At 37.4% G+C, this 16,204-nt stretch overlaps 1 protein-coding gene across 2 annotated transcripts in view; it reads right to left on the reverse strand.

Moving 5' to 3' along the window:
- Positions 1-16,204, reverse strand: part of RELN (reelin) — a 576,569-nt gene that overhangs the window by 4,102 nt on the left and 556,263 nt on the right. The window contains exons 58-64 of one of the 2 annotated variants that reach the window (XM_036246851.1): positions 13,910-13,983; positions 12,912-13,073; positions 11,986-12,143; positions 9,710-9,929; positions 7,271-7,468; positions 6,503-6,601; positions 5,954-5,959 (exon numbers count right to left, since the gene is read on the reverse strand). In XM_036246851.1, the coding sequence (XP_036102744.1) occupies positions 5,954-5,959; positions 6,503-6,601; positions 7,271-7,468; positions 9,710-9,929; positions 11,986-12,143; positions 12,912-13,073; positions 13,910-13,983 (917 nt within the window). The remainder of the gene's footprint in view (positions 1-5,953; positions 5,960-6,502; positions 6,602-7,270; positions 7,469-9,709; positions 9,930-11,985; positions 12,144-12,911; positions 13,074-13,909; positions 13,984-16,204) is intronic. The other variant, XM_036246852.1, reaches the window with a different exon arrangement.

Raw genomic sequence — 16,204 nt, forward strand, 5'->3', positions numbered from 1 at the left:
AAGTAATTTTTTTTTTAAATCCTTAACCGAGAATATTTTTCTATTTATCATCAGATAGAGTAGAAGGGAAGGAGAGAGAGGGAGAGAGAGAGAGAGAGAGAGGGAGAGAGAAACATTGATTGGTTGCCTCCCACACAACCCGACCAGGGTTGGGGACTAACCGCAACCAAGAAAGGTACCTGTCCTTGACCAGAATCGAACCTGTGACTCATTGGTCCTCGGGCCAAGGCTCTAACCGCTGAGCAAAACCATCCAGGGCAAAAGTAATTTTTATTATATGTCCAATGAAAGCAGATAATGTTCATCCCAAGTAATATCAACTACCTTGACATCGATTTGCTTTGGCTGAGGCTAGAACTAGGTCCATTTAAAAATTCTTCCATTATGAGTAAGTCATTGAAAGAAGGGAGAATAAACATTAATGGCACCTTGGAAATACTAACTTAAATTTCCATTATCTATTAGGGAGTTTAGGAACTTAGATGGCATATGAAGTTATGAAATGATTCCCTATTTCTGCATAGGAAATACCTATACTGCAAGATCTTTCAAGAATTAGTGACTCTGTGCTCATTTAAACTGTTACTCCTAACTGGAGCCACCATCTTAGGTCATTTATTATTATGAAAAAAATTAAATAGATTTTTAATAGATTCTAAAGGGAATGGGGAAGATAGAGTCTTGGGAGATATAATTTGAGCTCACAGAAATTTAGGCACTTTTACTGATCAGTAACTAATTCATTTATCATCAAAACATATGATATAATAAATAGCACTTTATTTATTTATTTATATTCCTCATTCAAGGATTTTTTTCCATTTATCAACAGATAGAGAGCCACATCGACTGACTGCCTCCTGCATGACCCGACCAGGGCCGGGACAAACAGCAACCGAGGTACGTGCCCTTGACCAGAATCGAACCCATGACTCATTGGTCTGTGGGCTGATGCTCTAACCACAGAGCCAAACCGGCCTGGGCCAATAAATAACACTTTATATAAATGCAGAAATAAGACTCCAGTGGACTGCCATATCTTTCAGAGATATTGGTGACTGTTAGATGGAACACAGCTATTCAAATTACTCAGTGAAACTCCCATGCAGGGGGAGGATGCTGTAGATTTCACTTTCAAGGCCATGTGTTTTCAGGAAGTCTACATGTAAATAAGTGTAGGCTAATATAGCTCACAAATCTTGAAGATTTCATATTTCTTTTCTCTGCTAAATGAAACAATATTTGATAATGTGGCTCAGGGAGTTGTAAGGATTAAACAAAAAAAAACTCGTAGCATAATATGAAAATGTTTAATAAATGATAACCATTTTACCTTTTCCTAAGTATCTCCATTAGGGAACAAATGTAAATACATGTTAAAGTAGGCTGATCTTACCTAAGGATAAAAATCTAGAACTCACAAATATTATGAACAAATCCACTCCCTTCTGCCAATTCATTTATTAACTTAGAATAGAACTGAGAAGTCACCCTCACACATCTGCAGCAAAAACATCGTTCACAAGACATTACATTTAATCAGACCCCTAGCTCTTTTGCACACATCTGTTGTCACTTTCCCCTTGTAACAAATGCATAAACTGTGACCACTTCAAGAGCACTTAATACAGTCTCAAGCATGGAGTCAAGTTGCTTCCCATCGAAGGAATGCTGATTAGTACTCCTGTCTCTGCTGTTGTGCCCAATATCGTTTATATTTGAGAAAAATCACAATTTGGCTGAACTCTGAGTTTACATGGTATAGGTTTCAAAACTTCCTGTACATCTCAACATCATATATAACTGTGTTTTCACAGATTTTTTTCAACTGCAAAGGTCTTCAACAAAACTTCTCAGTTAACGCAGGTACAGCGATGGAACTATTAGTAAACAGTACCCCAGAATTATAAGAGGACTTACCTTACTCTAGTGGAAAACCAATGACAGCAAATAATGAAATATAACACAAGTTAAAAAATGCCTTTCAATGCATGCAGCACTGTGATTAGTCATAAAAGTCTGATCAGGTTTAGACGCAATATAGGATTTTTCATCTCTTTTGAAAATAAAAATTAAAGATGTTATTCCTTATTCTTCTACACCTAATAAATACATATATTTAACTTTTCTATGTAATGCAACATGCAATATTTGCTCATAACCATATGTTAAGGTACATGTAGCTATAGTACAACATTTGGCATAAATGTTGCATATAAAGTATAAATATGAAAGTACTGGTTTAATAATCACCATTAATTTTATTATCTGATTTTAAATTATTTACATTTCAGAAAATACTTATTCCTGAATATATTAAGAAATGGGCTTTTAAAAATATAGAAGTCCTCTATATCAGATAACAGTCAAATTTAATAAAGAATAAATATGCTTTGCAACAAATGTAATATGCTCATCTCCATAAATCATTTGTGCCAAAAATGTGACAGTATCTTGATAATGAGTAGCATAAAGGATGGTCATGATGGAATACATATTATTAAAATCTGATAAATGCATTTAAGATCATAGTTAGCAACATATTGGTTTTCAATTTTTAGTAAATGTGGTAATAATTTACTTTTTTTGTAAATCAATTCACACAGGCTAACTCTTTACTGAGCAATTTGCTTTCAAGGTACACATGCAAAAATTGGCCCACTCCATTATACACATGACAGCTTGTGACTTAGACACGTACACAGGAAATGTGATGTGTGAATGAAATGCATAGTTTGGTGAGGGAGATTCTTAGGATAGAAGTATGAGTATCCAACAAAAATAATTAAGACAAAGAATTCTCTTTTATCCTAAGAAGAACTCCACCAGCATGGATCTTGTGAGGGATCTGCCCAAATGTATTCACAAACATTTACTGAAAAACAAATGTTCTACACTAGCAAACGGATTCAGAGAAATTAGGTTTCTGATACTTGATTGTCAATGATTGTGTTATGCTACATCATTCAGACTTTACAGAATTAGGACTTTTTGTAAGCTAGTGAGGCTGGAAAAAAGTGATCTGTCAGTTTGGTTCATCTGTTCTATGGCAGATTAGCAGGGGCTAATCATGAAGTGCTTTTCATGGGCAGGTTTTAGTAAAAACATCAGAGTGGGAAGAGTACACTCTCCAACAAGCGTCAAACATAAATGACTTTGCTTGTTAAATACTCAACAGTGGTTTTTATCTTTATGGTGTGGGACTTGTCATTCTGTATATCCATATTTGTGAAACGCAAATCCTTCCATAGGGATTATTTTAAAAGACATTAAATTAAAAACGTATTATGTATCTTGTTTATTTAGGATGAATTCCTAAACCTTGAAATACTTTCAAAAGTGCCAAATTTGTTCTCATCAAATTCATATATCTTCTTGGTTAATATGGGCAGTACTGAGGCTAAAGTCAAGATACCATGCATGACCAATTTTTCTTTCTCGGGATTTTTAGCATGTGTTCTTAGTGCACATGCACAAAAGTGTAACTATGGTAATAAAGCTAGATTAAGGCTAGTCTTCACTCAGAAAAGGAAACACACTTGACAAAGGTATACCCCCAAACATGAGTTGCAGATTCATATTAATATGTTCAGTTAGGTAGGGCTTGTATCTCTTTAGATAGGAACCTCAGTTTCCTCTGCCCTCCACAGCTGAAGAATTAAGATTACTATTTTATATAACTAAATGTTATAATATAAAAGTATAGTGAATAGAGAGAATATTTTGAATAGAAATTTCTAGAGTATTCCTTCTCTCTATTTCTAAATATACATCTGTGGTAGCAAAGTTATAACTAGTAATATTTGTGAATTGTGACAGGAACCTTAGCTAGCTTCTTTGAGCCTCATTTGATTGAAAGACACTCTGGAACATTATTATATTTATTTTTCTGAATTCTCTGGAACTTTTTTATTTTAAACTCATAAAATCAATAAATTAAAGTAATTATTTTGTACAGCTACCAAGGGCATTTTAATTACTGAATACCTTAAAACTTTTTGTGACTCTTCTGAAAAGAAATACTTTTTGAAAAGATACAATGGCATAAAAATGTTGACTCCTAAGGCAAGCGCAAAACATAAAAAATGTATTTCTGAAAACATATATTCTTTGTATTGTAATTTTTAAACAACTCGTTTATTGAATTCAGCTTCATGGAGTATTTCTCTTCAAAAGAGAAAATAAAGTCCTTTAATGTTAACAAATTTTTGAATTTTAATTAAAGAGATAGCATTTGTTTTTAAAATTATATGTATAATATACATAAATAAAATTATATGATAATATGTATAAAGTTATACTATTTAAATTATTCACTGAAAGAAAATGCTAATAAAAGTCCAATCATGCAACAGTGCATGTGTGTCAATACTCTCTTATTATTCAAAATGTTTTATGTCCAGAGAATTTGAGGCAATAATACAGAATAAGAGCAGAGAGGTATCTGGTAAGTTATAAATTCTTCAAAGTATTAAAATTCTGGAGCTGGAATGTAAGTGAAGTCTTTACAAATACAAGATTATTGCTCCAGAAAAATATGAGAAACAATAGGTGTAATCAATGTGACAGATTTCATACAATCTGAAATTGATTCTTATAATAATATGATGCTGGTAGCTGCTTATAAAAATTAATACCAACACCAGGTATTCCAGAGGTTTCCTTGGGAGCTGTGTGTTGAAGCTGGCATCTTCTGTGGGCCTTTGGGGAAGCAAGCAGGTCAATAGGGAGGGAGAACAGTGTTCTGCTTCTGAATTGTGAAGGGGTTATTTCATATCAGGGGAGTATATCTGCACTTCTGACCCCACCTAATTGTAGTCCAAGGGAGGGACATATGGTGATGATACACCTCTGAAACACAAAATAGATAACTGCAATTGCTTGGCTGGGTAGCAGGAGAAGAAATATCTACTCAAACATAGTATATATTAAGAATTGTTATGTCTACCTAAGGGCAGTACTAGCATCCTGTATTCTTTTGAGGACTGTTAAGTTTTGAAGTTTCCACAGGAGTTGGTAATGCTTTGTCAGGCACAAGAAAGGAATACATAAAGTGGTTATTGACTCTAAATTTGATTCCCATCCAGTTTATTAGAATAACCTGAGATGCTTTAAAAAAAACCAAAAAACTGGTACTCAGGTCTCACTGCAGATCAATTTAAATCAAATCATCCATAGGAATGGGCTGGGGCATTGGGACATTCACTGATGCTTCCAAAAATTCCTAAAGGATTCTGATGTTCAATCAGATTGAGAAGTGCTGCTCTGAAAAAAATGTAGCCAGGGCAGAATGGCTCTAGGGATGGTCTTTGGTTTATTTGGACATCTCTCTCTGGCCATATCATATATGTATTCACTTTGGAAACCAGGTTATTTTATTCTCCTGGGTTAATGTAGTCTGAGGAAATCAATATCTAAGAAAGACATCAGCCTCATATATAGATTCAAATGAGTCTGGACTGTTATCTGAAACTTCAACTTTGTCTTATGGAGGCAGAGCCCAGCAAGTTGTCCAAAGCAGCAGAGCGCACAGTGGGGGCTTGTGTAGGGACTGGGTTTCTCTTGGATTTGGGGGTTGATATGGATGCCATGCAAGCAGGTGCCTCAGTGAAAACTAAGACAAAGGCTAACTCAAGACTGAAAAATTCAGCTCATGGCTATGATTGAAAGAAAACAAATCTGGTAGTTTTCCTACCAATTAGTTATTTAAATTTGCTTTCAAAATGACTGAAATCAGCCAAGGGACTGATTTCATTATTGATTTGGTAAACAGAATGAACATTTGAACCTATCTACCGAGAAGATTCGCCTCTCCTTGCCAACCACTTGGAGCCATCAGTCCGAACCCGTCGAGACATAAGCATTCCAGTTCTACAGGAACTAGATTGTTAGAGAAAAAGCAAGTCATCTCTCTGTGGAACAGTCATCCCGGCTCGGTGAGAGTGGTGCCAACCTTACTCTATGAGAAACCAAAGAACACCCTTCCCTTCTTAGGTTCTGGGGCTGGCCAGCAGGAATATGAACCGCAAATTCTTTGTTCTAGTTACAACCATGTCATTAAATGGAAAAATGCCTCAGGCATCTGTGGCAGAAACAAGTGTTTGTAACTGGGCACATTAACTAGTAATACTCTGCAGATTAACTGATACATATCATTTCCCTCTTGAGGATGTCATTCCATTTTATAAGGCAACCCAGATTCGGTGAAGGCATTGTTTCCCATTCAGCTGGAGACTTTTGATTGATCCAATATAACTAATATTGTCAAATCCTTAAATATACTTTTCACTTATTGAGTTTTTCAAGGTACATTAAATTACATTGGGGGCTTTATTATTTCACATCAACTTGAGTTACAGATTGCAGTTGCTGAAGAGTATAAGCCAAAGTCCTGTGGGCATCTCTTCAGGAACAGTTCTTACTGAGTTAAGAAGCATGCCATATCAAAGGAATTTCAAACCTTTCTAAAATGAACACGGGATGCTACGTAGCAGATACTCACAGGACGACCTCCACGTGGTCCAAAGCCCATTGATCATGACCTGTTCCATTGTGGCGTGGTTGCCACCAGCGCAATAAAACTCCTTTCATTCGTGCCTCCCTGGTTCACAGACAGAAGGACAAAGGGGTTAAACCCTAGAAAACAGAGAACTTTTGGCTTTGTGACTTCCAGACTTCAAATATAATAGGCTAACCTAAAACAACAAAACTTTGGGTAAGGAATTCAGATTTGCTTAGGTCATAGTACTCTTCTGAGCAGCATTAAATTTTGTTGGCTACTCAAGGACTTGTAATACTTGTGTATCACTCTGATTCCCCTTGCTACACTAATACTGGTGAAAGCAACTCATTCAGTCAACAAACATGATGTGCCTTAGGTGTGACTGGCACTGTGCTAGAAGTTAGGGGTATGAAAGTGACAAAAAGCAAAGTACAAGTGACAAAGTTGCCTATCTTTGGAAAATTTCACATAAGCATATCCAGCATAAAATTAAAAATGCTTTCTTAGTGATCCGAAATACTGTTAGAGGAAGGAAAATATGCAAAAAGCACCATTGTTATTCTCTATTCTTTCTTGCCCTATTCCTTGCTTCAATTTCTGCCTTTTTTCATAGGAAACGGTAACACAATTTTGGAGATCAGGGTTAGCCTTGGTTCTGCCACCAACTACATTTGTGATGTTGGTCCAGTAACTTCGCCAAACTTCTAGCTCAAACTTGGATTCTAGGGATCTTGTGTAAGACAACGCCTCTCTGTTAAGGCCACTTACAGGGGGACATTGTAAGACACTCTCTGAGCCTGTGTGAAGTCCTTCGGCTGATGCTGTGCGATGACGTGCCAGGTGATCCCGTTGTTGACACTGTACTGCAGCAGCACGGCCTTGTCCACCGCCAGGGGGCTGCTCAGGTCACTGTTGCAGCTGTCTGTCTGCGCCATGCTCCCAATTTGCAGAACAAACATGATTTTGCTGAAAAAATCACAGGGGAAATCATCTTTAAACAAGAGTCAGGAAATATTATAGGAGTTATACTTTCTAATTAAAAAATCTTTCTTGTTCCTAAAGTCCATAATTCCCTAGTTCATCATATAGTAAAAATAGAAGCATCCAGTCTAATGACTAAATCACATTAGCAGTAAAATTTGTTTATATTATCATACATATGAAAAATAACCTTCAAGAGGCTGATTTTCTACACAAAGAAAACAATTCTGACTTTCAAAGATCTGTCCTATTTTTCACGATGCTTGAAATCTTGTTTGGGTATTTCACTTGAAACACCTTCTTTCTATTTTCTGAAAGCTATTATGAGCCAAAGAGGCAGCTGAGGACATGGAGAGGACAAAGAATCACACCACAGTATTTATACTACACACTTTTAAACAAATAGCTTGAAGCTGAATCGCATCCACACAAGGATAAGTCACCGTGTCTGCTTTAGGAAAGGACGTCCGCAGATCAGAGCGGAGGAACACCGAGGTAGACGTGCAGGATCTGGACCACGCCTGCTGCTCTTTGATGTGTCCCTTCGCATGTCACGGCATCCTCACCCATAGAGGACAGAGTTTTTAAACATAGGAGAACTATCCTCTGTCATTAACAGAGTAATTTCATTTAGGATAGGTGGTCAAATAAAGCACTAGACTTAAGATCTGTAGGTTCAGCCCTGGCCAGTTTGGCTCAGCGGTTGGAGCGTTGGCCTGTGGACCAGAGAGTGCCAGGTTCTGTTCCTGCTAGGGGCATGTCCCTCCCCCCCCCCAAAAAAAAGATTTGTAGGTTCATAAATTAATTTCAAAAAAGTTATCTGTGCAACATGGTGTGCAATTGTTAACTGAGAAGCTAGTTGTAGCTCTAAATGGGGTCAAAGAAAGCGTCAAGTTGTCTCTAGATTAAGTACATCTTTTTGGTAGGAAAGAGGGGGTTGGGGGACACAACAACTTTTGGCATCTCCATGGTTACCATATAGGAATTAATTTTATTACCTGTTGATTGTTTATCATATCGAAGGCCCCTAAACCTGACTTTCTGCCTCTGAAAATACACTGGTAAGATTTTCCAAAATGAAAAAACTCAAGAAAACACCTACATTCTTTCAAAAATTTTATTATAATTTTTTCATAATAAACATTCATTTAAAATAAATATATATGTTTTTATTTATTTATTTTTTAGAGAGAGAGGATGAGAGAGGAAGAAAGAGATAGAAACATTGATGTGTGAAGCATCAATCAGCTGCCTCCTGTATGCCACCTACTGGGGATTGAGCCTGAAACCCAGGCATGTGCCGTAACTGGAATAGAACTGGGACCAGTCCATGGGGTGATGCTCAATCCACTGAGCCATACCTGCAGGGCTAATATCTACATTCTTATTAATCAAGTATCTACTTCTCAAGTATACTTGTATCTACTGAATAGTTTTCAGCATTTAGGTAATATTCTAATCCAGTACTCTGCAATCTTAAAGAGCCTTGGAATTTCTTCTTGAATTGTACAGACAAAAGGCTGTGTTTACACTGGCTAAGGCAGCAGAGCTGGGAAGAGCAGGTGGGGAAGGAAATCTAACCCTCCTGGTGTCTCTTTTTCTCTGTCACTTCCCTAGTTGATTTGCACAGTCTCTGCCCACTTTATTCTGCATTAATATGCAGCTCCTACAGCATGTGAATTTTTAAAGTTCTCATTCATCCATCCATGCTCCATTTCTGGCTACTGTAACTACATATGCTGCATACAGATATATGTTTGTGTGACTGCAAATCTACTTCATATATACATTTCCATTTATATGCTTGCAAATGATCAATATTAAATTATTTATATAGATTATTCATAGCAGACTTTTTATTTTTTTACTTTAGTTTTACAACTTCATTGAGATATAATTGACATGAAATGTTGTGTAAGTTTAAGGTGCACAATGTATTGATTTGATATGCTTATCACCTTTTATATTTGGCCATTTCTCTAGGCTTATCCCTATGTCCCTACTACTCAGTATGTGTAAAAAAATATAATGTCATTCTACAATAAATTTAAACAAAGCATAATTTTGAAAACATAATGCTTCCTCATACCAAATTCAAATATTTATGTTTCCACTATTTATTGACACCCGTGCCATTAAGTTCATGACCATTTCTAACAGACAGTGGACAATGACTAGTCTTGTGACTGATTCTATGACTGAACTATAACATGGGAGTTTTGTTACCTTGCTCGAGTGAGATCCAGAGGTTTGGTGGCAGCTTGCCTTATCTGACAGCCATTGAAATAGAGTGAGTCTCCGTGGGCGTAGGGTGCCAGCTGCCCACAGCCACTTCCTATCACTCCACCTTGAATGGTCTCCCAGTTTGCCTCCGTGACTCTTGCTGACTCAAAATTATCTTTAATATAACTGGGAAGATCATGACTGAAAACAGAGCAATCATCACCTAGAGGGAAAGAAATAATTGCACAAAATAGCTGCAACAAGCAGAATGATCAAAGATTAAGAACAAATATTCAATTTCAGATTTAATCCATTGTTGTTATTGTAAGAATGATAAAATACCAAGCTGATATAGACTCCCTGAAATAAATGTTTTTATTTTTTTTAGCAATTATTAGCTAACATTATTGAAATAAATTCCATTATCTCTGAGTCAATGTTTACTAAAATATATTGCAAAAATATTAGTTGCAAATATATTGCAAATATAGTTGCAAATATATTGCTTGCTCATGTAAACGTATTATTTAAAAACAACAGCATCTGGCCAGGCCTGCATGTTTACCAGTGTTGGGTCTCAGTAGGAAGCTCTCTCCCTGACATGAGAGGCCAACCTAATATCTTTTGCCCTAGCATGATTTTGTAGCAGAAAATAAGATAAATCACGTTCTTGTTCTTCTAGCTCTACACTTGAGAACTCTTGAGACCAGAGTCTATATTTTATTCATCTTTGGATTCTAGCATCTAGCACAGTAGTTAGTACATACAAGATATTCAGTTGTGAAGCTGGGATAAATAAATGCATAGTGATATAAATTGGAAGTGTCTCTCAGAGACCACTGAGCTGGCATTTAGGTAAGATGCTATATTAGCAAATGTGTATTGTGTTTGTGTTTCCCATTGAACTGAACAGTCCAACTTTCCTAAATATACACAATAGTTTGAAATCAAAAGGCCACAGAGCTGAGCTGGATTAGGGGAAAGGGAGAATTCCAGATATCTGGGGCTCCTTCTGAGACATCTGAGTTGTTCATTTGCCTAAAGCTCAAATTCTCTAGCTAATACACAGACAGACCCAGCCAGTCACAGCGGTAATGAGACCAGGGGAAAAAGATGACTGCTAATTTCTAATATCAGAGATATGCAGCCATCTACATTAATCACACTCATTTCATTGTAGGCAAGGAAATAGCATCAACCAAGAAATATAACTAGATTCTACTCCAGAATTCAAATCTATGGATTCTTTCGATGTACACTTGGGGAAGTTGCATAATTTTGGTCCCCTCTGGACAAATCTCTCAGCGATGAGAGACAGCAAGGAGGACTAGAAAGAACATTCTGAGTACTAGTCTTCATTCTGACACTTACTAGCTCTGTGACCTTAGGCAAGTCACTTAAACTCCCTGTCTCAGTTTCTTTATCTGTAAAGTGGGAATGATTATATTAGCTAATTTACGGGACATCATAAACACTGAATGACTCTGCTGAATGACTGGTAGATATGGTGTAAATAGTAAAGCATAAGACAGTGCAAGGATTTGTTCAAAAGAGATTTGTTGAGCATTGTTATATGCCAAGGGTTAGGCTCTGAGAATATACAGTAATTATGTAAAGTGAACTTTGTAACAACAGAAGTGGAAACCTGTCAGAAACACTGCATCAGAGGAGAGCAGGGCTGCAGGCCTTCCAACAGGCCTACAGAGCAATTTCCTATGATGTCAGGAGCCGAGTAGGTACTCTGGCCCAAGTATGCTCAGCTCCTAGAATCTCAAGCCGTAGAAAAGGTTTTTCGTTTTTGTTTTGGTCATAACATTGTCTTTTTTTTGTGTGTGATAGAGTGACTTGGGAAACAGAACATCTTGAATTGTCAGCTACATCTTGGGAGGTCAGTGGCAGCTGCTGTTGGGATAGGCTGAGAGAGAAAGAATACTGGCAAAGTATCCAGGGATGGGCAGCCAGGCCAGGGAGGAGAGAGGTCCAGAAGTGGGAATAAATTGTGGGAGGCAGGGAGTTATATGGAAGATGGGGAATGTGAGGAACTATAGAATTCCCGAGTGGATAAAATCTGCATTAAAAAATACCTCAAGGAACAGAACATTAAATTACCCTTGATCATTCATTCCAAAGATAAATAACTTTGTGATCAAAGAGTATGTCATCTATCACAACCCCTCAGGCTGGAGTTTCTACTCATTTCCTAGTGGCCTTCGTGTTTGTGCTGAGAGAAGGAGAATGTCATGCTCTCCTGCACTGAAAACAGTGTGTGGGATCCAGACCTTGGAAACTCTCATCACAGATGCAGACAGCGCCGGTGGTGCAGTACCCATGCCCGCTGCAGAGCTTGGGGCAAGCCTCTCCGATGTACACATGGTCAATCGCCCAGCTTTGCTTCTCAGTTTCTTCCCCCTTCTGGATCCAGCGGAACTGTGTCGCACTGAAAGTTCCACAGAGAACAGGAGGGATTCAGTAGGCTGGAATTTCCCACAGCTGTGTCCAGCCTCCAACCCTGGGAATGGAGCCTGTTTCTGAGAAAAGGGCTTCCCAAACTTCTTCCTCAAGTGCTGACTGGCAGAGGTGAGTGAATGTCTACTCCTCACACTTTGGGAGTATCCCCCAAAATCCTATTCTGGAAGCTTGTGCATGCTCTGAAATTTTATGTGTATTTCCTCTTCTATTCCATAATTAATCTGTGTCCATTTTTCCTACAGAGGTATATAATTTTCTATGTCTTTGAGTAAAATGAATGATGTTCTAGGAAGATTGCATTCCATTATGTTCACCCTGTGATTTTTTTTGTAACCTGACCAACACTGCACACCCCAGAGGGCGTTTGTATTCCTTCAGTGCAGCCAGTGGGAGCACAGCACACTGGGAAGTTGTGTTGCCAACTCCAGGTCTTTGGGGATTGGTGATTTGGGGCCTGTGATTAAGTCTGGCATGTGCTACGGTATTGAGTCAAAAGAAAATTTGAGATCTATGAGTCATTTACAAACATGACCCTATTCCTTCCTATTTCTTCTTGGGACATGCAGTCGCCATTTGGGGGCATAGGTTGGAGAAGGGAGGGATAGAAGAGGGGACAGGGTACTAGGGCTGTAACTAAAACTCTAGCTTTATTTTATTGCTTGTTCTCAGCTCACTGTATGAGCTCTGTAGAGATTGCCAGAAAATTCTGCAAAGTTCATCTTAGTATGCAACCTACCTGGAGGAGACATGGTCAGGCAGCTGAATGGTGATTCTCTTCCAGCTTGAGCTGTTGACAGCATTGTAGATGGTGGCCTCATGGAACTGGAAGGGGGAACAGCCAATGCTGTTCGAAGAGGAGGGAAGGCATTGGCTCTGGACAAGCTGCCAGGAATCAGACCTGCAGAAACCAAAGAGGCTGCATTAGACAAGTCTTAGGAGAAATATATGACCTGTCTAATGTGAACTTAACGCTTTGGGTTTGGGTTAAATTAAGATATTTCAATGTAAACTTCCTATTTTCTACACACATTTACAATTACAAATGATAAAAAGAAAATCTGAAAATAATTTCACACAAGATATATTCTAACTCTTTACAAGTACATGAATATATTCACAGACAACAGAACAAAATAATAGCATTCATGGTGCTTTATTCTAATGTTTTCTCCCACTGATATTGTTACCAGAAACATACCTGGAGTCAATTGACAAAACTGTCCTACCAAACTTAGGTTACCAATCAAACTTAATTGATTTTTAAAAGTGGAGGTGGGAGACAGGCCTTTAGATACCCTAAGGTGGTAACTGTACTGTGTCAGCCTTTTATTTGATATGGCTACTATGCTAAATATGCTTAGGAGATGTGACTCTGGCTGAAGCATATTCAGATCTTTTATTGACTTAAATTTTCATTAAGGTTGATTGAAAATGAGCAACACAAATAAAAGAGAGTTATACTTTCAGGAAAAATGTAGTGCTTTACTTATTTTAAAATATACAGTTTTTTGGCTGTAGCCTAGTATAAAAAAAAGATTTTTCTTGGTTTGAAGAAAAAATTTAAAAATAAGACATGTGTAAATTTTATATGAATGAAATTTGTACATGTGAAATACACATGAACTGATGCTTTTAATACAAAATGTTATTCCTCTGTAAACAATTGCCTTAAAAGTAGACACCATTTGAATTGTGTATTCAACTCTGGAGGAAACGTAACAACTTTTCACAAACCTTGCATCCTTAGTGTACTCCAACATTACGGAATGAGGGTCACCACAAGAAGTGGCTTCACAACCCACAACAATCTAAAGCAAACATAAACAATCAGTATGTATCAGGCAAGATTAAATAATATCTGCATTAAATAGAAACCCCAGAGTCTTCGTTATAACTCTGATTAGGAGTAAAAAAACATTCATAGAAACTTTTACAGAGCAACCTGCCAGAACACCAAGAATATATTCTTTTGACTTCAGCTAAAGACATGCAGCTTTGCATGGAGATGAGAATTAAGGTTTAAAAAGTACTATTCCTATTTACTTAGTATAACATGTTAATCATCAATTTGGAGAATATAAATTGGCCAAAAGGAAAGTAACAATTGAATAATTAATGGAAAGAAACCCGAAGTATTACTGATTCAATTTCATTGATATCCTAATCCTTCATTCTACTATTTTTATTTATAATTAAAAATAGCCACTTTTTAATGACCTAATATTCATTCTTAGGGTTTTTCTATTTCCATATGAATAAAAGATTTCCATATTACATGATTAAGTATTTGAATAACCAATAATGCATAAATGCTATAAAAATTTAGTGATTCAAATTTAAGTCCTAATCATCTACTTAATCAACAAGTCCTTTTTCAGGGTCGATACTTGAGAAGGTTAGTGCTAAAAATTTCAGGCCATATATTCATGAATAAAACAACTCTGGCTTCAGAGAAAGAGAGTATGAAGTATATTCTAATAATGGAAATGGAAATCATGAAAGATACAAATAAAATGCTGTGCTGCTTCATACGAAGGAGAGGTAGTATTTAAGAAATGATAATTATGCGACGTGATAGAGGTGCTAACTATTGCTATAATGGAAATCATATTACAGAATATAAGTGTATCAAATCACTATGTTATATAACTTAAATTGACATAATGTTATATGTAAAATATAGTTTAATAAAAAAATTTACTAAGTAGGCTGTATGTGAGCTGTCCCTGAAGCATGGGAAGAGTGTGAGAGGTAGAGACAAAAGAAAAACATTTAGGTAGAAAAAGGATTGAGTTTAGCAAACCATGAGTTGTAGTCTAAGGTGTTTGGTCTTAATTTGGTGGGCAGTGGGGAATCATTAAAGATTAAGAGCAGTGGAATGATGCACACAGAGATGTGCTTTGTAAAAATCAACCCAGGGGCCCTGGCCGGTTTGGCTCAGCGGTAGAGCATCCGCCTGCGGTCCGGAGAGACCTGGGTTCAGTTCCCACTAAGGGCATGTGCCTCGGTTGCAGTTTGTCCCCGGCCCTGGTTGGTCGTGCGGGTGGCGGGCACTCGATGTGTCCCTTTCACATCGATGTTTCCCTCTCTCTCTTCCTCTCTCTCCCTCCCACTCTGTCTGTACAAAAAAAAATGGAAAAATGTCCTCGAATGAGGATAAAAAAAAAAAAAAAAAAAAAATCAACCCAGGGTGCTGTTGAAGACAGATGGGAGAGAGATTAGAGGTGGAATGACTAGCTAATGGACTATTGATTTATTAGGGCCAGAATGGAGGTGGTAACAGTACAAACAGAGAAGATGGTATTGGTGCCAGGAACATTGATAATTCAAATTAAAATGAATTATGTGAATGATTAGATGTGAAAAGTGAAAAATCAAAGACTACTTTAAAATTTAAAGTTGGGGAATAGGTGAAAGGTAGTGCCATTAATAGAAACAGAAAAACCAGGAAGACGAGTTGAAATGGGGTGGGATGATATGAAGTTCACTGTTAGACATGTTGAATTGAGATGCCAGTAAGACAAAGGTGTGGAAATGTACACAGGCTATTATAGTACTGAATTAATTGTGGTGACCGAGTCAAGGTTGGCTCTAAGGATCTGAGAGCTAGTCTTAAAGATAAGCTACCTGAAGCCAGGGATGAATGAAATTCCCAATGGCAGACCATCTGTGGGGGGAGAAGAAAGCTGAGGAAAAGTACTGAGAAATGCTAACATTAAGAGGGCTGAAGGAAGAGGAGGAGCCAAAAAGGATTCAGAAGTAGGTAGATATTGAGAAGATAAGAGGAGAACTAGCAGAGAACCCAGAAACCAAAGGGAAGAGAATGTCACGGGCTGGAGAGGGCCACGACAACATGTCAAATGGGACAGAGAGAAAAGGAAAGATGAGGAATGGATGAAAGTTGTTGGATATAGTTTAGAAAGTCTCTGGTGACTTTAAATAATGTGGTTCTAGGGATACTTCATTTATTACATTTTTGGGGACAAACTCTTTTGTAAACAAATTGATTTGGTTAGACGAGAAGATGTC

Source organism: Molossus molossus, unplaced genomic scaffold (genome assembly GCF_014108415.1).
Source record: "Molossus molossus isolate mMolMol1 unplaced genomic scaffold, mMolMol1.p scaffold_m16_p_7, whole genome shotgun sequence".
Lineage (NCBI taxonomy): Eukaryota > Metazoa > Chordata > Mammalia > Chiroptera > Molossidae > Molossus > Molossus molossus.